Consider the following 25,771-nt stretch of genomic DNA (forward strand, 5'->3'; position numbering starts at 1 on the left):
AAGAGGTAGGTTTAGGAAATGCGGTCTCTGAGTTGAGAGCAGGGACAGGTGAGCCGGGCGGGGCCAGAGCCACCAGGCAGGTCTAACGGGAAAACGGGTGTTGGTGGAAAACTGCTAAATGCCAGGAGAATAAAGGTGTGAATACACCAATCAGTTCAGATGCTGGTTTAGTTTAGTTCCCATGGTCCCCAACCTAGGGGTTGGGCTCCCTAAAATGCTGCTAAACAAATTTGTGTGTTTTTTTTTTTTTTTCATTTTACCTCTTTGGGTCGGTTATTCAAATGCAACCATCTGAGAAGTTTAGAGGGAAAATATCTCTTTGTAGGGACTGCCCAGCTAGACAATGCTTTATGTAAGCAGCCCCAAGCCTTAAAGGCTGGAAACCGCTGGTTCACTCTTTAACAGTATTGTGAATAGTATTTTAGAAGATTATTTAAAGACTCTTATTTAAAATATTCATCTCAAATGTAACTGATAACTACAGCTGGCAGTTAAATCAAAAGAAAATACTCTCAAGTAAGGTGGCTCAAATGCAACACTGGCATTGCGAGGCACAGGGAGACTGCGTGCCTGTCGCAGACGGCGTATCCTCTCACTAAAACTGGCCGCTGTAGAAGTCCACCCAGCCAGTAGGGGGCACTAGTGTCTGCGCCCAGCAGCCACACACAGGTTGAACGTGTTAGTTTTATTGGAGAAAAGAGAAGCGAATAGAGTTAAATAACCCGAGGAGTAGTGTCCTGCCAGTGTGGTTTAGGCTGCTCCTATCAGGCAAGAAGTGAGAGCAGTTGTTGACCTCGATGTCGCAGGTAATGTAACTGTTGGAAAATCAAACCATTGCCCTGAGCGAGACTGGCTACGCTAGCTTCCTGCTAAAACTGGTCCCCGAGTAAATATGCCGCTTGCTCTCTCCCTTCTCAGCAAACCCGAGTGTTTCGGGTGTCAGAATAACTCCTGCCTGCCGATAGTCAGACCCGTCGCATCGTTATTACACGCCAGCAGTTCCGTTTGGTTCAAATTGCACTAATCCCCTCTCCCCTGTAGTACCACATCACGGTGCAGGAGGGGAGCCGGCTGCCGCCGGTGCGGAGATGCTCGCAGTGCTGCATGTCCTACCACTGCCCGCTCTGCGGCCCTCATGTCTACAAGCCAGCACACAGATACAAAGTCCACAGGCATCTGAAATGTCACCTCTCCAGAGCCGTTCGCTTTAAAGGTAGATTATTATGTGTTTTAGAGGCGACACCTGCCTCTTTTTTTTTCTCTTGTACGAACACCGTGCGCCAAATGTCATTGAAAAAGTTTCGAGTTCAATGCCCCCCGTCCTTACTGATTTAACCCTGTGGTTCACTAACGCAGCTCCGGATGCGTTCGGCATTAATAGTGGGGACTCTGCAATTCGGCATACAAATAATACAACTTTCAGAGCTCTGAAAAGTTGTAAATAGATTGTGATAAAGCAGGAGTTTGTGGTTAAATTCATTAAGTTCAATCTAAGCAGAATAACGGAGCCCTTTGTAAAGAGTCATAAGTTATGTTCAAGAAAGTCTTGGTAACAACATGAAACGTGTGCATTTGCGGTGGAGTTTGGAGCATTTCTCCCAGGGGCTGGTTTTCCTCTGTAAACTGAAGTATTTAAAAATGCCTAGGAGACTGCAGTGAAGCCTAAGAAATCCGAGCCAAGTACCATGGCCTAACCTAAAGTGTAATGGTGCCTAGTTTACGGCAACCCTTGGACTCCCCTGCATTTAAAGCTGAAACAAACACCGTTGCGAGGAATTATAATCAGCGTTAGACTAAACCCACAATCAGCATTTAATGTAGTTATAAATATGCCTCTTTTCCCCACACACAGGTTACAGCATCTACAAGTGCAACCTGGGATGTCGGCCACAAGCTCATTTCCATTGTTTTTGTGAGAAACTGTTCCTGAATCGTAATCAGTTCATTCATCACCTGAATACAAAACATGAGTTCCTTCCTGCAACGGATCACGGTGGTGGTGGCGACGACGACGACGATGGTGCAGAGGAGACGCTACCTCTGTCTCCATCATCAGGACAGCAACCTAATGCTGATCCGAGTCCAACTTGTGCTCCTGTCGGTGATACGCCGAGCTCATGTGAGGCAAATAGTGTGACGACATGGACCTCAGGCGCTTTTTCAAGCATAGCCGCACCTCCAGTGAGTGAAGGACCTGCTTTAAATAATGAACTAGCCTCAGCACCCTCAGGTGAGTCAGAAATAGGGCCAGAGAGACTTGCAGTGCGCCCACAGTGCAACATGGTGAGGAACATAAGATGCCTTCACATGCACATGAAAATGAAACACTCCAGCAGAGCTGCAGGAGTTACATCAAGTTCACCCCTCAGAGGTATTTTTAGTTTAGTTTAAAGCAAATTGACAGGGTTGCATATAAGGCATGCATGAGGAATTTTAATTGAATCTTATTTTCTTTTAAGTCAGGTTATGTTGCGTAGTTTTTTTTTGTTTTGTTTTTTTTAACTTGAATAATGATGGATATCATTGTCTTTTTTCACAGAGAGCATCAACGCAACAACAGAATCGCCACCAGTTGTTGGAGGATCAGAGTGTCATCTCAATCCCACTCGTAAGCAGATTCAAACTAAATAGGAAAATCTATTCAAAAACAGATCTGACCACATCTGTCACCTTAGGACTTGCGTTAATGAACAATCTGCACTGAAAGTGAGTAGGAGACTGAGTCTGTAAATGTTGAAGCATTTACAACATTGTTTTTTATTATTTGCAAGAGGTAAGACGGTGGACTAAAACCTACTTTTTGTTCATTACCAGTGATAAACCAACAGACAATAACTGATGCTACCACGGATTTGTTATGTATTACAATATAATGTATGTTCATAATGTGTTTTACATCACAAGAGCCTCTCAGGTGGGTAAAACATGTCTGTTTTTACCGTTTCACAGCTGTGGAGCTGGAGATCTTGACCCAGCTGAGAGTGCTCCAGCAGCAGCAGAGCCAGATCCTACAGCTGCTGCTGAAACTCACCAACACCGGCGGCGTTAATGACTCCACTGCGGCTGATCTGGGAGCCGTGTTCCCCGTCACAGATGAGGAAGGACTCGCTACGTTGGCGCTTAAGCTCATTGAAACCCCAGACTTAAAAAATCGGCTTGTAAGAAGTTATGGTGTATAGAGCCCCAAAACTGACAAAATGTAGTAAGATTATCACTGATAAATATAAATTACATCAATAAGTAGTACTTTTAAATAATTAAAATGGAGGGTAAAAACAAATTCACAGCTTTACACTTGTCCTTTAACTATCAGTCAGTTGGTATAATCAATTAAAACTGAATTTATTTTATTCTTCTATGAACACTATCTTTCACTAGTATATTTTATTTTCAACTCCTCGCTTTTCCATCAGTGGAGCAGTTGAGAGGCCCGTGTGGCTAGCTAAACACCGCTAAAACACACTTATCGCGAGCCTTTTCAGCCTGCTACCTAGCTGCAGCTAACGTTTGTCATAAAACTACACCAGCCAATGCATGTAATGATAATTATCTGTATACTGAAGTGCATACAGTGTAGTGTCATTGCATAAACTCTTACAACTGGAGCCAAAGCATTTAAGACGGCAAGCTAACACTAACAAAGTTAGCTAGTTAACAAAGTTTTTAGTTTAGTTTGAGAAAGGGGACATTATCAGAAGAGATATTAAAGAGATATTAAAAGAAGAAGAGAAGAAAGAGATATTAAATCACATACATCTACAAAATGTAATGAAGTTCAGGGCTTATTTATATTGTGGTCCTTGATAAAGACAAGAGACTTTTAGCTAGTCTTATCTAGCCTACCTGGACTAGCTGGTGTGCAGCATGTTGAGCTACTCCTGAATTCACACAATGTCGGCAGAATGGGAAAAACAAGTAAATACCCCTTAGTTCAGTTTGGTAGTTTTCATGCATTACTCCAACGTAGTGCTAACCTTGTAGTCACACCAGATAAATTGCTTACTCTAGCGCCTTCTATTGTGTTACATATTAGCAGTTTGTTACCAAGTTAAACCAGATAGAAACAAACAGCATATATAGCTCCTTTTAAATAAGCTGAATAGTTTGTATTAGTGTTAATATTGGACTTTATTTTGATGTAACTTGCCAGTGGTGGTTCACTTGCAGCCATCCTGCCAACGGTTAGTTGACTTGTCTGTAGTTCTTTTGCTCGTAATTACAGTTTAATTGGTCTGATGTTTATTGCTCGTAATTACAGTTTAAACCATATTATGTGACCACGGCAAACCACTGTATTAAGTGGTTAAGTGTACCTAGCTGGCTACAATCCTCTCAAATGCTACACACACTTACACACACACATCTGTTAACTACATCTTGTCATTTTTGGGGCGTCATAGTGTCTTTTTTATTTAAGGATATTTTGTCTCATTGTCAGCAAAATTGGTTAATAAAGGTCCAAAAACAATAATGAATCCAGTACAAATACACATAGATGTATGTACAGTATGTCCATCATGTTCTATTCCTTCCATCAGTTCCTTAACTGTGTATTACAAGCTGTTTATGTTGGGTTCACCTTTTCTTGGGGTGTCATTAACTTTGTTGAATTCTGTAAATCTGTGCTTTCAGATCAGTTTTTTGGGGGATAATGACGGACTCCCTATTGATCAAACAGTACAGCGGATACTGGAAAGGATGCTGTCCAACACATTTGCAAAGAGAATGGACTGGAGAGGGAAAAACAACAAGGTGTCCTTTGCATCCTCCTGTTTGAAGGAAATTGTAAACGGTAAGTTTAAAAAAAATTGTTGGCTATTGCACTGCAAAACTTGCATGTGGAACGACAGCTTGAAGCTCGCCGCCTTTCCTGTAAAAGATGCAGTGAGGAGGAACAGTGTGTGTGCCAGAGCTGCGGACGAAGCGGTGGAGTCTGTGGTGAAGAAATGGCTGCAGCAGGCCGGAGAGAGGGATGAGGGAGCAGAGGGAAGGAGAGAAGAGAGAGAAGTGGTGAGCATCTGAACGAATGTCACTCTGAACACCTCGCAGTGAATTGATCTTACAGGCTTTCTTACAAGAAATATTTTTTTATACGTTTTGCTAATTAACTTCTGACTTTTTGCAGCATCATTGATGTCTACATTCCACAGAAATGCTGGTGAGTGAATATTGAAAAGTTTCAAGCTGTAATTACTAATACTATCTGTAGACATGGTGAATGCTGTCCTCACTGTACTGTTTTTTTTTACATCATCACAAAAAACTGAAATCTTTATTGCTCTTTCCACAGGAGGACAAAACTTACTCTGATCTCTTACACATCCGTTTATTATCCTTCTGTCCTTTCTGTCTTTTGCTCTCTGCATTCTTCTCTTCAGTTAAATGGCTGAATTGACTGTCACATGAAATGTGTTACATTAAACTTGTGTCCCATTAATTCAAGTTTGGTTTGGCTCTGACTTGACTGTTGATAACGGCCTGTCTGAAGGACTATGTGGAAACTCTATGATGAGGATTTCTTCATGGGTGTCAGTACTAACCTCCAGTGGTGTTGTTCGGTGACAGCGATCAGAGAAAGAAAAAGACAGGTTTTCAAATGGATTTAGTTTGGCTAAAATGTTACGGTTGCTGGTAATATATAATATACATTTATATAAGTCTCAAATCACTGTATATTAGGACAAGGTCTCTACTCTGATCTAACAACAAGCAAAAAACACTTTATGCGGCCCAGCAATAAATCCTCATCCCACCACTTTCACTCTTCTCACGTGTCTTACTGTGACATGTATTTTGCCACGTGTTCATTCCTATATATCCTGTAATTACAAACAAAGTCTTATCATATCTACCTTAAGTGATACAATGATTTAGAGCTGATAAGAGCAGTGTAGGGTTACTGTATTACTAGAATATACACTAAGCACATCTTGTCAGTAGATGGCTGTGTTGCACCTCGATTCTGTGTAATTACCGTACATTCTATTAAAAAATACCAAATTTTAAAAGTCTTGACATTGAAATCCATGGGGTTGGAAGCACCATGTGGCCAAAGCATGTTTAATGATCAAGGAAGTGCACTTGTAGCCCAGGGAATTCAAAATTACCAGCCAATTAGAACAATTATGACAACATAAAATGGTATTTCAGCTACTTATTGCTCATATAACATTGTATTGTTGCTCCGTTCCCTATTTGAAAGAACCAAGCAAAACGCTGATGGACCAACAAGAGAGGGCCTGGTCTCCCGGACGATGTCTTAGGCGAAGACGGAAGTACGCAGAGGGGAAATCGCTTGCCGCTCTCGAGCAGCTGCTCCACCGTGTAGCACGAGCGAGTGAGGTGTGTTTTGCTAACCTTGTTCCATTTATGAAGCGTTTTTTTTATTTTATTTTTTATTTTTTCCCCCCCAGATGTCAGTTAAAACTGTGAAACGTCCCGGGGTGGGGGTCGGGGTGGTGGTAACAGACTCGGCCCACCCCGGCTGTGTTCTCCTGGGGAAACGGAGGAGCGCAATGGGCGCAGGGACATACCAGCTCCCCGGTGGTCATTTGGAGTTTGGGTAGGTGGACAGAAAACGTCGTTCACAAATCTGACACTGTGTAGTAGCGTTTATATGGGACGCAAAGGCTGTTTATGAATGTTGAACACCGGCCTTCATTCATATAATTCAGCAATCATCTTTTCACCCAACAACAGGCGGTTTACTCGTTTCACTATGATGTTTTTCAGTTATTAAGATGGAAATTACAATGAGTAAAATACATTTTAGTCATTTATTATTATGCCGAATTCTCCCCAAGTTGTAAGCAAATATTGAAAAGTGTTGTGACTTTGCATTGCTACAAGTGCCTACCAAATAAGTATGCACCATTACTAATTTTTCTATATTTTCAAAAGCAGTATGGTAAACGTAGGTGAGGCGGGATGATCATTTTGAGGTCCTTGAAGATCCCATTAAAGACAGTCAGTCATCTCAAAGTAAAGGTGCAGCTAGTTGAGGAGTGGAGGGACCGTCGTCTAAATCTGTTCCTCAATGTACCTCAACACATGACCTGCCCTGAAATGTGAAATGGTGAAAGGAAGACCTGAATGTGATGGCTTCCAGTGGACGTGACACACTGATTCTATGTCATTGAAAGAGAGACGTGGGAGGAATGTGCTCGCAGGGAGGTGCTGGAGGAAGCTGGGGTGCATTTGGTGAACGTCCGCTTTGCGTCAGTGGTGAACTCCATCAGACAGGAGGAGCAGTACCACTACGTCACCATAATCATGCAAGGAGACCTGGACAGGAAGCAGTCAGGGGAGCCAGTGAACCTGGAGCCAGAGAAGAACGAGGGTACGTGGAGTGGGTTTTAAATGGGGAAAAGTCAGCTCCAGCCGACCGAGCGGATGATAAGATAGAATGTGTGGTCCTTTCCCTTGCAGGCTGGAAGTGGACGACCTGGGATGAGTTTCCTCCGGAGCAGCAGCTCTTCCTGCCGCTGGCCGGCCTGAGGCAACAAGGCTTCCAGCCGTTCAGGAGCACAGAAACAAACAGTGAAACTCAGCACTGAAATTGCATGTTGCATTGAGAAACTGCATGTTTATCCTTCCCCAAAGGATAAACAGAGACACCTTCCTACCTTCTTTTACATCGGTCAGTTTATGTAGCTGCCTTAACCTCAAATGTCGCAGCATATACTGTAATTTCTGCCAAGAATAAGAACTGTTGTTTTACACACACACACACACACACACACACATTCATTCAGATTTTAAATAAGTAATGCCATAAATAAAAAAAACACATGAACAAAAGAAAATATAATATATCTGAATATTTTATTCTTTATGGAGAAATTGTTTGCCCTTTTTAGTGCCAGATATTTTTGGTCATATATGATAGTGATGAAAACAAATATCCTCTGGAATATTTTAATGCACCAACTACTGGCTTATGGAAGTTTGTGGACAGACTTATTATTCGTTCAACAGATACATTATGAATATAAAAAATCTGTGTCAACTGAGGTAAAAAAAAAAAAAAGATCTTGTAAATATTGGATTTTAAAAACTCGACCTGTTTCTGAAACAGACTTATAGCCTGACTTATAGCCATATTTACAGGATGACTGAAAGCAGTACAGCTTTGGTTAGGTCCCCTCATACTGTTTTTTTTTTTTTTTCCATCTCACATCAGGGTGGCGCCGGTGACACCCACTGCTAACAGCATGGTCCACAGGGTTGCGGCAGCGGCGGCCACGGCACTATTAAATGTCTTGTCGTGAGCATAGGTGATGATGTGCAGGGCTCCTCTGTAGGCTTCCTCACAGGTCGGCTGGATCTGATCCTCTGGGAGCTTGAAGCCGAATTCCCCTTCATCTCTCAGCTCAAAGGTGTAGGTGAAGGGGATCCCCTGCTGCCGAGCCCAGTCTCTGGATGAACCAGAGTTGGGGTCTGTAGAAAGAGATTTTATATTTATTTTTGTCCCATATAACCTACCCAGTAATCCTTAAACCCTAATATGTACAGTTTTCACTCATGACCAGTTAAACTCATTGTCAGTTAAACTAAAAATCAGTTAACCGTCATCATGATCAGTAGGGATGTGTACACTTACATAACACATCTGGCGAGGTCCCTACAGTGTAGATCGTCCCGTGGACCCCCCTAATGGCGTCTGCTGCAGCCAAACCCACCTCCATCTGAGGAACCAGACATTAGCCTGTGTCACGCAGTCAATGAAATGTGCAGGGATGCCAAGAAACCAAAGACTTGTTATTGCAGTTAAACTGAGCAAAGCGTAAAGGTGATAAAACACATGGTTGTGTGTATTCGGGTGCAGATGGCTTTAACTGAAAAGAATTTGAGCTGAGATTGAACCATTGTGTCTATACAATATTGTGTTATTTTCAATATTAATTATTAAATATATGCGTTTCTTTCTTCATGATTTTGTAGTAAATGTCTTGCTTAATATGTATGTTTGTCACACACAAAAAAAAACTGTGATCAGCATCAAGATTGTTTGTTTACGTTACATGTTAATTGGATTTTTTAAGCTCCCAAGTATCAGTATCAGTATCAGGCTCAAAAACCCAGTATCAGTTGGGCTATACTGTCTCCTGAAACTGAGCAAAGAACCGTACCAGTCTAATCAAGAAGACCCAAAAGGATGTTCTTGCATCACATTTGGAGTCTCAGTGTTCATAAACCAATCCTTCAGATTAGTAATTGTAAATCTCGTCACATCATCCATTAAAGTCCGATGCGACTCTGCGTCCTGCCGAGCTGAAGAATGGTGCTGTTGTTTGAATGGCTTAGAAGAGCAGACTGGCTTCTGTCTGCTAAAGTCCGACTACAGCCAGGGAAACGAATGGACATAATCCTATTCTGCATAATTCTCTCTGGATGATGGCTGCAGTGGGATTTTACCTGCATCACCCTCCCTCCTAACAACAGCCAGCCCTTTGTATTCCACAACCATTCTTTTTTGACGCTTCCTCCGGTTCTTTTCTGTCTTGGCAGATGAGGACCGCTATTGGATGCTGAGTGTGTTAATGACATCTCTCCTACTGCCGTGCGTGTGATTTGTATACATTGTGTGAAGTCATGGAGAATATTGTTTGTGTACGTTCATTGTCAGACGTGTAAAACATGCATTGCTGTGTTTGTAGCTGCAAATACCAGCTCATTGTAGTTAGGGGTGGTGAAGTTGGGGTGTCCATAGGGAAGTAGGAGCAGCTGGCCGTAGGAGTGGATGGTGAGGAAACACAGGAAGTCGTCCTTCCGGCTTCCTAAAAAATCCGTTACAGCCTGGGCCTCAGGCTCCGACACAGGTTTGGTCCCACAGTAGATCTCTGAGCAGCAGTCAGAAGATACCCCAATTGCTGTGAAAGCAACCAAATAAAAAGAATAATCAGAAATAAATAGAGTTGTAACACCACGTCCGCCCATAACATGGGCTAGCAAGATTATCTTTTTACAAGTTAAAGCAGGACTCACAGAACACACATGCTGGTGTCTTCAGTATAAATGTGCACAAAACAGTTATGTCTAAACCTGATTTTTTTTTCGTAACGTGGACAACAGAAACAAGCGTGTAAACCCTGTCAATACTGACTTTATCACCTTTTAAGTTGCTATAGTGAACTTGTTAGCTACAGAACAACAATAGAATTAATTTGGAGTCTTGTTTCTTACCAACTAATGAATATAAGTCCAATATTCAGTCTAGTTTTATACATACTTAGCTTTTTAGTAGCTAAACACTCCACTATGTTCAGCAGCTAGTCAAAAACTTTGTTGGCATGTAGCGTACACTGGGTTTTTAGAGCTTTTTCACTTTCTCACTGGAAACCACACTGATGAGAGTGGTGAGACTCAACCAAAACGGTAAATTTGTGGGCCCTAAACCCAAAACATTGACCCGAAGGCGCCCTACAGAGGTAAGGAGGGCTTCGGAGTCGGTTGATAATGTTGGACATTACTATGAGCAACCCCTTTCACATATCATCACATATCATGCGATCCATTGTTAATATAAAAATATTGCTTATAGCACCTTCAACTATACATGATTAGAATGCCAAAACCAATGCTTATTAATTTGACTCAGTAATGTAATAGCCATAATTATGGATGGTACTGAGTTGCACTGTTGGAATTGTGGGTTCCGGCATTTTTTGGAGCTTGATTCATACTAGGGACAAAATATCCGGATCTCTCTGCTGCAGTTTGATTATTCTTTTCTGTCTCTTGCAAGTCCCCCAACTTCATGAAAGTGCTCTATTAATACCCCTTTAAAACAAATTGTGTGGCGAGTCCATACTAATCTATTGCAACCGAAGCAACGGGCTGTACAGATAAGATTTAATGGAGAACTACAACACTCACTGCCCCAATTGGCATCAAAGTTGCGGTTGAGATCAGTGCCATAACAGCTGCAGTTTGAAGGTCCTGGTGATCTGTTCTTCCTCCACAGTCGAGTCTGTATGGGTCAAAATGTCCAGTCAGTTAAATCAGGTGGTTCAGATCATTCTATTAGTTTAGTAATAAATCAAACTTGCACTTGATATTACACATACTGCGGATACTTAAATGCTGCCTTGGATTGCTATGGTATATTGCTTTTCCACTCATCTTATTTTGAAAATTAGACAGTTATATACTTTGGGCATTTTGAGCATTAAAAATCAATTTAACTCCATAATTGAATTGTAGCTCTTTAAACTTAACTGCCATTTCCTTAATAGACCATCATCCTATCATATCCTGTTCATCTGTGGCTTGTGAGCTTGAGCACAGGACCCTAGAAAAGTAATTTGGTTAATATCCATCAAATATGAGGACGGACTGTGGTGTTCTCCCAGGTGTAGATGTAGCCGTCCATGTTGAGCACTGGCGTGACGTAGAAGTCCATGTTCTTCATCATCTCTTCCATTTTTGGGTCTGTTTTGTACGTCTGCAGAATCTGATTTAAGGGAGCAAACAAAAACATCAAGGAAAGACTGATTTATTGGTGTGCTGAGGGTTCATCCCTCACCGTACCAGAGGAAAAATGGTCTGGAAACCCACCAAATATTATTATTCTTATTAATGAATTAATTTATTTTTCAATTTAAATGATAAATCCATGTTTTTTAAATGACTGCCTGTCTCTTACCTGTCTGACAAAGTACTGACAGAAGGCTGGGGCGATCCATTCCCTGGCGTGTATACCACAGTCCATCCAGATAGCTTTCTTTTTCGCTCCAGTATTCAGACCAATCTGAAAGCCAAATTCAAATAACTTCTTACTTGGGTAATGCATAGCACAAACACACATAAAATGTAAATACACTCTGGTATACATCTGGTATTTGCTGATTTTGGTTCTGACGTTTTTGTATTACCTTAAGCAAGCTAATAGTCCTGCTCTCATAAGTATGTCCATAATCCAGTATGGTTACAACATCAGAGTAATCCTTTTCAATCTGAACCATCCATGTGGAGATCTGTAGATCATAAACACATTAGAGGGAGAGAGTGTGTGTGTTTGTGTGTGTGTATTGATCTGTCAAAGTAACGTGTGTGAGCAATGATCGGGATTTCTTACCTCTGACATGGGATGGTATTTGTAGTAGTCATACTCCACTCTGTTGCACACAAACACACATACAGCAAATACATGAGAAGCAGTGGTCCTACGCAGTGATGTGGCCCCAAAACCTAGGCCCCGTATAGCCTTAGTGGGCCTCCTTCTCCTTTTTAATACATCCACTGTCACACCCGTAGGAATGACTGAATCAGCAAGTAAACACATGCATCTGTAGTGGTTATTAGGGTCATCAGTAATGAAGTGTTTCCAACCATTTAAGATAGTGAAATCTCAACGTGTTTCAAGTTTCTTTCCCCAACACACTGTAATTTACCGTGTGAAGCTTTCACTGTGAGGTTTTACAAGATCACAGAACTGTTGCTGTCCTTTAGGTCTTCATTATAGCCTGAACATAATACAAAGGTAGAAAGCCATCTTACTCTAGCCCCTACACTACGCTGTTTTTCATAGTCAGATACAGCGGAATAAGACTTCACTTGAATCATGTTTTATTTTAGGTGAATTACTTTACAGCAAGTGCTAGTCCAGTTGGTTGCAACACAGAAGTAGCGTGACCCGGTAATAAAACTGAAAACACAGGATTAGAGCCTGCTATCACTCTCAAAGTGACTGGTCTTAATACAGGAGAACAATGTGAAATATTGCCTTGGTCAGCAGCCACTTTCTTATACTGCTGAGGCATTATTTGCATCAGGAAGGTTTGTGAACACAACCGCACAACTGATCAAGTCATTGTATGAGCTCAGCTTGTCTGACATCCTCAGTAACATGAGGAGATGGTGATGGACCTGCAGCTGACTCACTCTCTGCGTCTGTTTGTCAAAACTGAAGCCAAAGCTGCGAACTACTCTAATATTAGATCGACAGCTACGTTAGGGCTGCTTTCTCTCCAATTGTTTTCTTTCTCGCCCCTGTCTTTATTTTCTCTTCTTATAGTCTGAATTTACTTTATTTAAAATGACATGATTACTTCCAAGTTCACAAGTCCTCACCATCAGCAGAGTCACAGTGGGGTTTGGAGACAAGGGAGCGGACTAAACCACTGGCACCTTTCGGGAGGGGCGGCGCTGTGAAAGGCTCTACCATTGTTTTAGATACAGGAAATAGTCTGTCAAATGAGCCAACAGTTAAAGTTTATTTATCATGCTAATCATGTAAAATTTCGAAATTGGAGTTAAAAAGGAACTCGGCTTTTTAAGTGGCCCTCTCCACTTTGGGGCCCATTGTACTCAATTTCCACTGTTCACCTCACTACTACACCCCTGGTCCTGCCTCCTACTGCCACAGTATTATGGACTGTACAAAATCATTTGCACTCCAGTTAAAATTAGTGGGAATGCATTTATAATGTATAGCGCAAATTACCAATGTGCAAAAAATAAATTGTAGATACGGATAAAGAGATGTAAAAGGTACAAAATTGGAGTTATCCATTTTTGCTTCAGAAAATAACATAAATGATCAACTGGTTATTAAAATAGCTACAAGTTAATTTTTCTCAATCGACTAATCAATTAATAAACAAATCATTTTAGCTTTACATAATTTATAATAATGTAACACTAATACGGACTGTTTTGAAATAAGGTAAATTTTTCTAAGATACCTCTGTGCATTTACTCAATTTTGAGTTTTAAAAAAGTTGAATAAAAGACCTTTACTTTTAATGGTGTATTTCGATATTGTAGTTTATCCTACTTTTATTTTAGGAAAGCGTGTGAAGGCTTATTGAACCCCTGAGTACTACACTGCATGGATTCGGATGCCAAGAAATCCAAAAGCAACTGATACAACATCATTGTTTGCAAAAACCGTCAGTATGTAATTTTATGAGTAAAACTCACCTCTCCATTGTTGCTGCACCGACTGCTGAGAGCAGCACCAAAAAGCTTAGTCCCACAGATTTGAGCATTGTCCCTTTGTGAAAATAAACAACTGCTGGTGTTACAACTACTTGTTTGCAACTGCTAACTTCTCTGACGCCAGGAAAGCCTTTATAGAAGTCATCCATCAGATAAATGTACACCTTTGCCTCAGCCACAGACCACTGGCAGCACACATGTGATCACTGTGTTGGTTAATGTTTAATCTGAGCTGAGAGCCTTGATTTTATCCTTTAGAATGGAAAACAATCGACTAGTGAGGATTTTATCTATCATAAAAAAATCCCCTTTAACTACTGACATATGCTTGTATTCATCAGGACCAGATGTTTGACAAACTGCTAAAATCATAGCAATGAAACTAATAGAAAAGGTAGACTTGAGCCATAACCTGTTAGCTATTAAATCGAATTGCTGTGTAAGCTTCTTTCCTGACTGATGTGACTGCCGTCTTCACTTCCTTTACAGCAAGACCTCTTGTGTTTCTCAACTGCTACATTTAACTTTTCCTTGGATCCGCTCCAGCCCATTGTTGTCTCCCAGTTTTAGATTCAGCAGAACTATTAGTGGTGGATCGATTAATCACGGTCGAGAAATGACGGATTGCAAGTGATGTTTATTTTCCATCAAAGTCCTTTCCTTGTAATGAGGTGAGACATAGTATTGTGAAATGCACAACTGTTCTGTCTTAAATTACTGAGGTCTTGCTTCGTTCAAGTTTCATTGGTCCAGTCTGGAACCCTTCAGAAGTCTTTGAAAGGCTTTCTGTAATTCTACAAATTCAAAAGTAACCTACACCCTTGTCTGACAGTAATAGAACCATGTTCAGCTACACAGGATAATGTCTTTTGATAAGAGCAATATATGTAACTGGGAGAAGATTAGACAAGGTACATTACATCATAGAGGTTAAAGGGAACTATAATGAGGCTCGACTATTGAAAAAAAGGAAAGGTCCGCACAATACTGTTTCATAAATGCAGGTGTTGCATGTTATTTGGGTTAACAAAAGGAATATAAGTTTGGATGGCCAGTTCCTTGTCAATGCAAGTCTGTCCTAAATGATCTGATTTGGAAAATGTAGTCATCTTTAAACCAACTGTGCATTTTGTTTTCAGTTTGGAGGTGAAATTTAAATGGTGCACTGCCTATCTTTGTCTTATATTCGTGTAGACACCAATTACAAACCTACTTGTAAACCTACTGTGGTGACTGACTTCTTTCTTTTCAGCAGCTGTAGCTAACGTTTGAGAAATGCTAGCAGTGTGTCTCTAGGGATGACAATGTCAGCCCAAATAGTGCGTTGTGTTTAGTGCTAGTTAGCATGCAACGTTAAAACTCTGAACTAAATGGTAAACAACATCCTTACTAAAGCATCAGCATTTTAGCCAGCTATGGCATGCAACAAGGCTGTACGCTCTTAAGGTGCATTCAGATAGCAAGTGGCTGCTGCCGCTTGACATGATGACACCGCCGGTGACAAACCGCAGAAGCTACAGCAAGTGGATTTTTCCGAGTAACTGAGTTCCTTGAATTATTAATCTCTTCACCAGCAGAGAACAAATATTATAATGCGGTCAAACTGTGCCTGAGCAACAGTAGTTTCAAAGTCTGACTTTCTGTGTGGCCACGAGGGTTCGTGTGGATCCACGCGACAGGAGACAGGGCTGCCCTGTGCCAGCCTGAAGCTGTCTGTGTCTGTCCTGGAATATGATCAAGTCTTTAGCAAAATTACCTGTTTTAATCATGTCATATTCCTAACCATTTCTTCTATTTTAAGTGACACCCTTGACTAGATAATTTTGGATGAATAGCAGCAGCCTGTGTCCTACACGCTAGCCGGGAGCCAGCGTTGCGCTTGCACTAGGCAGCGGCAATCGCTCGCTGTCTGGAAGCACCTTTAGTTTTGTTGCACTCTGTGCGCTAAAGCCTTTTTTTTTTTTTTTGGAATCTATGCTGAGCAGATTTTTATTTTGTTTTTGATTATTTTGTGTTTAATGTTTCATGGCTTAACCTTGAGGAAACTTGATTTAAAAAGTACTTCATGAAGAACACTGCCAAACTTTATTATTTATAGTTCCATTAGTAATTACTGGGATCCTCTCTTATTGTTTTCTCATTAATTTCTGTGCTAAACCTGTCCTTTGGCACAGAGGTTATATGAGATCATCATGTGAGCAGGAATGAACAGCAAGCTGCGCGATCTCTAAACAGTCCAATCTCTATCCTACCAAGTCAGTGGGCATACTTTGACATAGCATATCAACAACTGTGATACAATAATAGGTTACTGGACATTTAAAACACATTAGAATTTAGTATTCATAATATACCAGTCACAAACAATCTTTCATTCATCAGTGAAGGCAGAAATGAAGCTGGTCAACATAAGCTGTGCTCAGGTGGACTGCATGACATTAGAGACTCAATCTAATTGAGTTTTTAATCAAAAAGAAAAAAAAAAAACAAGCCATAATCGTATTCCTTGAGTGCTTCAAGTGCCCTGCTGAGTCCTCATTGTGATCTTTAGATCCTGTTTTTTGGTTTACTTTGGTGCTAAATTGCTGTTGTGTTTCTGCACTGTAATCCACAAAGATCACCTGTGATGCAGTCTTTGGATTTTATTTTGGTGGATAGAGTCTGCGGTGGTCTATATTTTCTATATTCTATTTTATAGTCTGACTGAGCATGTGATTTAGTGTTTTGCACTTAATACAGCATTTGTGTTTAAGTGTAAGAATTCAGCAGGACAGTGGCTCTTTGCATTAAGAGTATTGCACACTGAAACTCTGTTGTTGCCAGACTAAAATACTATAAATTGACTTTCTGACAAAAAAAAAAAAAAAAAAAGCAGGAAATTACTTAAACACGTTTAAAGGGCAAATCAAATACGTCGCCACTCTGGCAAGGTCTGCTTTTTAACATCGGTAGAGCTGGTGGTTTGTAGAAACCTTACATATAACATCTGACCAGCAGAGGTCAGTACAATGCTGAGATTAGATCGAACCTGTAGCATATGATAATCGAAGATGTGTGGGCAGAGGCTGAGTCTTTGCAAACACCTGTACATCCAATAAAGACGGATGCAATGAGAGTTGTTCCAAAATAGTCCACCAGTGGGAGTAAGTCATCACCTGGAGTTCAAAAGTTGACACTCTTTTGATAGAAACAGGATCCAGTAAGTGAATGTAGGTGTTTTTATATTGTCAACTAAAAATATATGTAACCTGTTGTTCTTGGCAAGTCCTCACCACCATCCGCACTGTGCTTTTTAATCCAAACTTTAGCCCACTGAGATTAATTATCTTTATTCTGAGCTCTTTCTGTCTCAGTCTGGCTGCTGTGTGGTGAAAAACGCTGGCATGTCAACTACGCCTCAGCAAGTCTTTGTTTCTGCTCCTTTGCTGACATATGCATCATGTCTGTTCATGAGCTGCTCATAAGATATGGAGACAAGACCTAACTCAGCTTCGGCCCAGTCGTTGTGTTTGTGTGTGTGTGTCCCAGGTAGAGAATTAAAGCCCACATCACTGGCTGTTTCTTCATAGTGATGGATGAAAGCACTAATCCTTTTAGATGAGAGAGGCAGGCCGCTCGGTTGCACTCAGACACACCTAACACAGCTGTCTGTGTGTGTGTGTGCGTGATATTCCCTTACCCCCACTGATCGCATCATAAAGTTCGGTTTGGGGAACATACACAGCTGAGATAATTGATGATTCTGATATTAGATCTGAATTATTTTTTTATTCTCAAACATTCACATTTTTTTTGGAGACAGAGATTCAGCCAAACATTGCATCACCTAAACTTTTTTATCTAGCAGTTTATGATCACCCCAGGAGTTTATTTCAGCACTGGACTCTTTTGTTTATGAGGTGCTTCGAACTTGCAGTGTGCACATGGTGAGGAAAAGCTGTGTCAACATCTGGACAGGCTGCAAAGCTGAAGAGACCGTAGGGTTTTGGTGCACATTCCCTAGGGGGCATTAGGGTTCTTATGGGTCAGTAGGTTTTAAGAGGCGAAGTGTCGGCAGGTGCTACATTGATGTGTATGCATGAATGTGTTTGTCATTTAATCTGTGCCAGGCTCACAGCTTCATTACTCTGAAAATTTGTCACATATTAGCGTTTTTAAGTGTCTGACTTGCCGTTATGGGAGAAAGTTGTTTACTTTGACAGGACAGTGAATGGCGGAGACTGGCATAAAATGTGTCATTTTTGAGTTAAATTTGCTTGTATTTTGCCAAAAGTTCAGTAAGATAATTAATAGTTTGACATTTTGGGAATCATGCTTAAATTCTTTCTTGCCATAAACTAGGTCGAGTGGATTGATACCACTCTCATGTCTTTTAATTATAAAGCCAGAGCTAGGAGATGGTTAGCTTATCTTAGCGTAGAAAAAAGGAGAGAGCCAGCTTGACTCTACCTACTAACAGTTCAAAAAATCAGGGATTGTGGATTTAACAAACAATATACAAAATTTGTGAGCTTTAGAGGTGCTGCTAGTTGGATATTTTGTACCTTTGAGAAGAACCAGGCTAAGCTAGCTGTTTCTCCGCTTCCAACCTTTATCCTTAGCTAAGTGTTGCCAGGCTCTAGCTTCATCATTAATGAGAGCGGTATCGTAAAGGTACAAAAATATCCACTGGCCAGCACCTCCAAAGTGCTCAAATTTAAATGTTATGTACGTATTGTTTGTTTAGTCCATAATCGAATAGCTTTAGAGCTGTTGTTAGGTATATTTTTGACTTTGAACTGAGTGGACCTAGCTCTTCGGCCCTATTTCTACTCTTTTGCTATACTTAACTAACTGTTTCCTGGCTCTAGCTTCATACCTAATGTACAGATAAGAGAAAAGGATATCAATTTTCTCATCTAATTCTTGGCAACTAAGCAATTAAGTGTATTTCCCAAAATGTAGAAAACTTTTGCTTTGATTATGAAGGTAGAGCAGGGAGACAGTTTGGTTTGCTTAGCTTAAGATAAAGACTGGAAGGGGGGCGAAATGATATCCTGGCTCTGTCCAAAGGTAAGAGTGTCCATACACAAATATAAATATAAAGATGACAATTTGTGTTTATTAGCGAGCTTTAGAGGTGCTGGTAGGTGGATGTTTTTTCTTCAGACAGAGCCAGGCTGGCTGTTTCCCCTGCTTCCTGTCTTTATGCTAAAATAAGATACAGTGAGCAAATAACCTCACAGGATTAGGAGAATATCCTTGGGCGACAAAGAAAGCCTGACAAGGAAGCTGTCAAACATTCTCACGTCAAACACCTCCAAATACACGCACCTAAGGTTATGTTCTCCTATAGGGATTGAAATACAATACATGTCGGTCTACACTTAACATGAGGAGATAACAATCAAGTTAGATCTGTGATTACAGGCGTCATTATTATGCATACATGAACTGGGATAATATTAATAATTCTCTAGTGTAAGAGGGAAGCTTTTGAAACACTAGCTTGAGTACTGAGTAATTTGCCAGGTGTTGATATGCCTTCTGTCTGTCTGTTTGTGGACAGATTTTGTCACCCGGATAACGTCACTACCGTGCAACACACAGTCACGAAACTTTACAGGTGCGTAGTTGAGATCAAAATGAAGGCCGAGTTCGAAGATGGGTGTGGTCCAACTCACGAGTACTGAGGACTCTTGCCATAATGTAATAATAACTTCCATGACAAGACCATGATAATAGAAATGAAATGCATAGACAGTTCTTGATTGTATCGTATCCATACATAACATTTTATCGCAACCAATATTGTGAAGCTTTTTTAAACTACAGAGTTAACAGATATTTTTTTCTTAAGTAACCCAGCAGCATTCCGCTGTCTGTGCAGTGGCTGATAATTCTGCATAGTCAGAGGTCAAAGTCAGTTCTCCTGTTTCTAGCTTTAGGAGAGATAGGTGTACGCTCATTAGTGTTGCCTGAGCTGTCCTCGGGCACCCGTGGATTCTTAAAATGGGCTGACATTCTCGTTTGCGCACATCAGAAGCTTTAGTGCTTTACCTGAGCTGTCTTTGCTTGAGTGGATTTTTACACCGGGAACTTAAGTTGTACTAAAGTAAAATGCCAACAAAAGTGCCTCTACCGGAGCAGGGTGCTCTGACACCCCGGAGTATCAGAGAGTGGATAGTTCCCCATCTCATCAGACATGCTGTTCATGACCTGTGTGAAGACCAGGAAATGGTGAAAGTAAATATGGAGCAGTTGCCAGACTCACAATCGGAGGTTTTAGATAGGAAGCACAAGAGAGAGGCTTCTGGCATTGCATTAATAAGCCATTATCTTAAAAAATGTGGAATAAACACCAGCACCTTTTAGGCAACTGGAGCACCACACAAACACTCTTACTTCCCACACACAAAAACAGCACAAAAGCAGAAGAAGTACTTGTAAAACCATCAGCAGGACTGACAGCAAACAGCAAACTAATCACAAACACAAGGAGTGATGCCCTCCTCTCCCACAATGCAAACTAACTCCCCTTCCTCCCCTGCCGCCTGCAGACATTTTGCAAAGCATCAGTATCGTCTCAAGTGGTAACACATGAACGAAACCCTGAGGCACGCTGAGATTGTTCCCCATAAAACAAAGCCATCATGCTGCACATCAGGAGCCCCAGAACCGCTCGCCTTACTGCTGTGGGTCAGCCAAAATAGCAGAGTGGAAAACTGTTCCACAGGCTACGGAGGATTTCCAAGACATTCTCCAGTTTAACGTTTGACCGTTTACAAAGTGTAAACAAGACATTGGCATTGACGTCAAAAACACCGAATGTTCAGTATCTATCCCTGTGCAAAAAAACCCAATTTGTAACCACAGCACCATCCTCTATAAATCACCAGACAATTTAGGAAAATGTAGCCGGTACTGTCCTCTAAGCCCTGCAGACGTGTGGCTCTTTGTCCCCCTGATGATCCCCCTGACATCCTGCAAGACATGGAGATGGTTCACTCGAGCAGACAAATGATCACATTCATTCCTTGAGGGAAAGAGATTGTTTTGCCATTGATCCGCTGCAGTGGAGAACCGAATTAAAACTATTTAATGAAAGAGGAGTTCTAACGAAACTGGTTACACCGATCCTGTAACTGAGGGAGGGAGACCGGGGGGGGGGGGGCCATGTCAGATGGTCTGGGCTCAGCTTATATGGGGCCCCTTGTCCTGTTTCAGATGTCTATGAGCTGTTAGCAGTTCTAACCTTTTTACAAAGAGTACTTTTACTTTTCATACTAATAATAATTAGTATGAAAAGTAATTTTTTTTTTGTCACTACCAGCACCTATTCGCCCCACTAATTCTGCCAGTGCCAGGGAGCACACACTTTGGGAAATTCCAATACCTACATCCACCGTACATTTCACCTATTTGTCTTCGAAGACCTTGCAATATAAAGCGATATCCTCAGTTGAGGGAGAAGAACCTGAAGTCACCCCACCTTGCAGCTTCTAGATAAGAAGCCTATTGTAGCCTGTTGGCCTGTTGCTGTGGCTAAGTCGTCGTGAGGTGAATGGAGAGAGACAGGGGTGTGTGTGTGTGTGTGTGTTTGTGGGGGGGGGGTATGGGTGTGTGAAAGCGAGATAGAGAAGCAGAGCTCCTGAGTTGCCTTAGCAGCGCAGCTTCATTCCTCCACAGTCCGGTGCTGTGAGCGCTGCGCTGCGGCTCACGGGGCTCCCCTGAATGAAGCCGTCACACCCCGGCTACTCTTCCCCCATTCCACCGTGTCACCGGGTTTTCAAATCAGTAAAGTCACGCTCGGGTTTCCCTCCGAGTCTCACAACGCCCCTTCCCCCGGCTGTTATGAAGAGGACGGCGACGGCGGCGGCAAGTTGACTCCAGCGCGGCTCCCGTTTTTCAACAGCCCGTGCAGGTGTGGTGACCGCCGACCGCTGCCGACTGCCCCTGCCGCCAGAGAGGATGGCTCTGCAGGCGGCGAACGGGAGTGTGCTGGGGGTGCCGGCGGGCTGCGTGGAGCAGGGGAACCTCAGCATGGAAGTTGCCGATTATAACATCAGCTGCAGGAACAGCTCCGTCCTCTCCAGACTGGCCACCAGAGCCAGGGGTAAGATCTTCCCTTCCCTTCTTTACATCAAGCTGTCTCATGAGACATCTAAGCCGAGGGTGTTAAACTGTATGTTTGATGGCATCCAAGTGGTTCAGTCAGGCAAAAGGCAACATCTGGCCCCAAACCTATGGCTTACAGGCTGAACAAACCAGATGTTACACCTTATTGTGTTTTGTTTAACTGATTGTCAGGGCTGGGGACCTGTGTCTTATATTGATCTGCTTGTTATTTCTAAATAGCATGAAATAATTGAAACTATTTTTTTTTTTAATTTCTGTTCATAAAAAGAAGTTTATATCTGACAATGTATATTTCTTACAAAATAAAAGCACCATCCTCTTGGTAGAAAAGATGGAGTTCGCCTTTTTTTCAGCTTATTAGTGTTGTTTGCTTTTAATAAATTACAAACTTCCACCCATAATTGATTACCTGCTTAAAAACGTAATCAGTAGCCCCTCCTGTAATTTGATCACAGATATTAAATTGGATGCTTGTAACCGAAACAAAATGCGCTTTTCCTTTTCTACTCCCTGCCTGATAACTGTGTTTCTCCAGAAAATGATTCGCAATCAGGACAACTTCCACAGCCTCACTGTAATTTACTGCTGCCTCTCTCTGCATCAATAATGCCACAATCAGAATGAGCAGCAGCGTCGGGCGTGCGGTGTGAAGAGCTGTTGTGATTCTGAATGTTTATTTTTCCTCGGCCCTAATTCTCAAAAATGCCGAGGAGATTAAACCCCACACCAGAGCAGATAAGCCCCCCTTCTACCAGGACACCAGGGGGACTGATTAGGGCGTCTGAATGTGGTTGAGAGTTATTTTTTAAACCCCCCCCCAACCACCACCAAAGTCTGCGGCTGCAGTATTGAGAAAATTTCAAATCTTTCCCGATTACACTAAATAATTCACAGCCATTCCTCCTTCTGTGCTGCATTACTTTTATTGACCTTATACGGGAGGCAGACATGAACATCAGCAGCAGTGAAGGCTGAGCTACCCTGAGAGAGAAGAATGTCATGCAGACAGACTTCCCTCGCTCTCGAGTTTGTGAGGTGACACACAAACACTCGTCTTTTATTTACCTCAATGCTTGGCGGCCCTATTTCTTCTCTGCCGTTTCCCTTCCGGCCAAAGGATAATAATGGAGTAATGGAAGCCTGATTATGCAGCTGGATGGTTGCTCTCAGGTGTGGTGCTCCAGCGAGGGGACAGGAAATTAAAGCCCCACCCCACAACTTATGGAATTACGCTGTCCGACTCATTGAATTGGAGATTTCGCCCTTCGCTTGCAAAATTGCCTACGTTGTCCCACCAACAGTTTACTATCGTAAAGTAAGAAAACCAGCAAATAAGAGGAAACCCCTCTTAAGATTTGTACAAAGGCTACAAACGCTTGCTGAACAAAGGGTGTACGCTTAGACCTTTATAGATCATCTTACTGAATTAACTGTTCTGCTTTCCTTTCTCTATTGGATACTATAGATACAAAAGAGGTTTTCAAACTGTGTGGCGTGCCTCCCTTGGGAGGCATGGGAGAGTTAAAGGGGGGAGTGTAGAGGGAGAGACATGAGGCGAAGATACTGTGTGAGGTGAGAGGAAGAGGATTCTACTGGTAATTTTAGAAATTACAGGAAGTTAGTTATTAGTAGTTTAAGTAGTTTGGCTGCTGATTTGACCTACATGGTCTGCAGCTGGAGCAGCAGCTGCATTTGTGACACACAGCTCATGGCGGCAGTTAAGGTTCTGTAAAAACCTTAACGCCACATTGCTGCAATTTGCATCAGAGACTGCGCACGCCTTGTCGAAAGCCATAACTTGGTCAAATCTGAACACACAGACATGATACATATATTTTTAAATTCAGTGTGACTTATAGTTTCGTGGATATAATCATCTCCAATGTCGATCCCACATAGACGTCCATAAATCTGCTTACAAAAATCACAGAAAAATGACACCTCATATAACTCCAGAACTTGCCTGGGAATTGTCAGGTTTTTAAGGTTCAGAGTATCAAAGTAATCCAGTGATAATCTTTTTGTACACCTATCGGTACATTGCAAACAGAAATTGCTAATACCTTATTTGGCATACTTATAATGGGGCCAGTTTGCCAAAATGTAAATAAATACAGGTAAAAAAAAACAGGGCACAGAGTTAAACTCCTTCTTTAGATGTACAGTTTATGAAAAGGAATGTGACTTATTGTGGTTCCTATTTGATATACAGCGTCTTACTTTGTATCAAGTCCACTGCCTATGATACTTCATAGAAGTGAAAAGGTGTGCTTGCCTGTGTATGTCCTTGCTGCATTGTTTTAATGTAGTATACCGCTGTATCAGCGCATGATAATATTTCAGAGACTACAGATTGGGGATGGGTGGGAGAGGTGGTCCCGTCTTCTTCTTACACTCTCACGTTTGTCTCTTTTTAATGCAATGTTTTATTTCTGTTTTTACTTTTTGGTTCTTGTTGTTTGTGTGGTCACTTTGAAAGAAAAAGGGAGAACTGCTGCCGTTAGAGTGAGATGTAAGCTGCTTCAATTGGCTGTATTCTTTAAATAAAAATATAAATGATTAATTGATGATCAGAATTGTTCCTAGTCAATTTTCTGTCAGTCGACTCATCATTTCACCCGCATTCATGTAGAATTCAAACTCAGCAAAAATATACTTGAATCCTCTTCAAATTCAAATGCCCAAAATATCGTAATATCCTATGGGATCTGTATTGACATGTTAATTATGGAAAGAGGGACTGTTTTGTTCTGTCTTTTGTCTGTAGTGTAGAGTAGCCGTAAAACCAAAAAAATATATATATATATATACTGATATACAGTATATCACATTGCAGTAATTATTCTGGCATCCTGAGAGCAGTTCAGTTCAGACCGGGCCTTGTTTATGTGACACAGCATCTGTAGCTGCACCTTGGATTAGCCCGGACAATATCCACTCCCTGCTGATTCCAAGTGGCACTCTGCTGAGCTCACCACGTTCTTTTGAGTGCCTGTGAGATAAGTTATCATGAAGTGGATCTCATAAGCATTAAATGAAGACTGCTTCATTGTCAGACACCAGGCAGTCGCCCTGGGCTCTAAGTAAAATTAAAAAAAAAAAAAAGAGACTTGCTGCAGAGAAGCCTAGCACTGCGCTGCGCCCTCAGCAATAGCACTGGGGGGGGGCGGTGGCTCAGGAGTTTGTAATATCGAACCAATTTCTACAAAGAGGTGTCTTGAAGAAGAACCAATTAGCATCATGTTCCCTCTGGGCATGTACGTGGTGATGTAGCCTGACACAACATGATCACGGTAATCAGATCAAATAATTGGAAAAATTTGAAGCGACCTGGCGAGGCGGAACAAAACAGCACGAACATGATGGCACTGAGTGTACAAATTGTTTCGATCATCCTCCTTCCTGATAATGAGCCGCTGCCGCTTGTGCACAATCCAGTCCACAGAAGCTTGACAATCCCTCTGTTTTAATATAGATTTACTATGGAAAATCAAGGAAGATCCGTCTGAGATTATAGCTTTTACACATATGCATTCATCTCACTAGCTGGCTCAATGACGGCAGTTCGTGTCTCATAAATCGTGAGGGTGCACAGTGATGCCTTTAGAGTATATGGTATTAAATAAAGATCCCGTCAGACAGGTGCAGCACTCCTTCAACCATGCAATAGCTGTATTGTTCTTTAATGCCTTTTTTCTGCATTAACGTG

General features: G+C 41.6%; 3 protein-coding genes across 11 annotated transcripts in view; 2 read left to right on the forward strand and 1 right to left on the reverse strand.

The window, feature by feature from the left end:
- The first annotated feature begins 672 nt into the window (after positions 1 to 672).
- Positions 673 to 8,290, forward strand: nudt15 (nudix (nucleoside diphosphate linked moiety X)-type motif 15). 7 transcript variants are annotated; one of them, XR_005708665.1, is made up of 10 exons: positions 673 to 806; positions 1,042 to 1,213; positions 1,853 to 2,371; positions 2,540 to 2,608; positions 2,950 to 3,158; positions 4,633 to 4,792; positions 4,880 to 5,010; positions 5,126 to 5,158; positions 6,203 to 6,342; positions 7,143 to 7,245. XR_005708665.1 is itself a non-coding variant. In XM_040142432.1 (9 exons), exons 1-8 carry the CDS (start codon positions 798 to 800, stop codon positions 5,132 to 5,134), a joined length of 1,278 nt encoding a protein of 425 aa, XP_039998366.1. In that variant the 5' UTR covers positions 673 to 797; the 3' UTR covers positions 5,135 to 5,158; positions 6,203 to 6,395. The 7 variants fall into 7 exon arrangements, 5 of the variants coding, with proteins under 5 accessions (XP_039998366.1, XP_039998365.1, XP_039998367.1 ...); XM_040142432.1 differs by lacking the exon at positions 7,143 to 7,245 and having other exon boundaries at positions 6,203 to 6,395; XM_040142431.1 differs by lacking the exons at positions 6,203 to 6,342; positions 7,143 to 7,245 and adding an exon at positions 5,291 to 6,175.
- Positions 8,174 to 14,021, reverse strand: LOC120798264 (carboxypeptidase O-like). The gene is made up of 9 exons (XM_040142437.1): positions 13,927 to 14,021; positions 12,080 to 12,119; positions 11,877 to 11,978; positions 11,648 to 11,752; positions 11,339 to 11,455; positions 10,879 to 10,972; positions 9,670 to 9,872; positions 8,603 to 8,687; positions 8,174 to 8,439 (listed from the first exon to the last, which is right to left on the reverse strand). The coding sequence occupies exons 1-9, from the start codon at positions 13,992 to 13,994 to the stop codon at positions 8,174 to 8,176; spliced, it is 1,080 nt and encodes a 359-aa protein (XP_039998371.1). The 5' UTR covers positions 13,995 to 14,021.
- A 7,873-nt stretch (positions 14,022 to 21,894) lies between these two features.
- cckbra (cholecystokinin B receptor a) overlaps positions 21,895 to 25,771 on the forward strand; it is a 31,466-nt gene continuing 27,589 nt past the window's right edge. Inside the window, exon 1 of one of the 3 annotated variants that reach the window (XM_040142427.1) lies at positions 21,895 to 22,039. In XM_040142427.1, coding sequence (XP_039998361.1) covers positions 21,895 to 22,039 — 145 coding nt within the window. Of the gene's footprint in view, positions 22,040 to 23,058; positions 23,098 to 23,585; positions 23,635 to 25,771 lie in introns of those variants that run through there. The other 2 variants (XM_040142429.1, XM_040142430.1) reach the window with 2 other exon arrangements.

Source organism: Xiphias gladius, chromosome 13, assembly GCF_016859285.1.
Source record: "Xiphias gladius isolate SHS-SW01 ecotype Sanya breed wild chromosome 13, ASM1685928v1, whole genome shotgun sequence".
Lineage (NCBI taxonomy): Eukaryota > Metazoa > Chordata > Actinopteri > Istiophoriformes > Xiphiidae > Xiphias > Xiphias gladius.

Bases quoted from the DNA above. Each gene is read 5' to 3' on its own strand.
- nudt15 (XM_040142432.1), top strand. The intron at 2,372-2,539 runs GTATTTTTAGTT...CTTTTTTCACAG, and splicing joins ATCAAGTTCACCCCTCAGAG to AGAGCATCAACGCAACAACA. The intron at 2,609-2,949 runs GTAAGCAGATTC...ACCGTTTCACAG, and splicing joins GTGTCATCTCAATCCCACTC to CTGTGGAGCTGGAGATCTTG.
- LOC120798264 (XM_040142437.1), bottom strand. From the start codon at position 13,994: ATGCTCAAATCTGTGGGACTAAGCTTTTTGGTGCTGCTCTCAGCAGTC. The intron at 11,753-11,876 runs GTAATACAAAAA...TTTGGCTTTCAG, and splicing joins GGACTATTAGCTTGCTTAAG to ATTGGTCTGAATACTGGAGC. The intron at 11,456-11,647 runs GTAAGAGACAGG...CCCTTAAATCAG, and splicing joins GTCAGTACTTTGTCAGACAG to ATTCTGCAGACGTACAAAAC.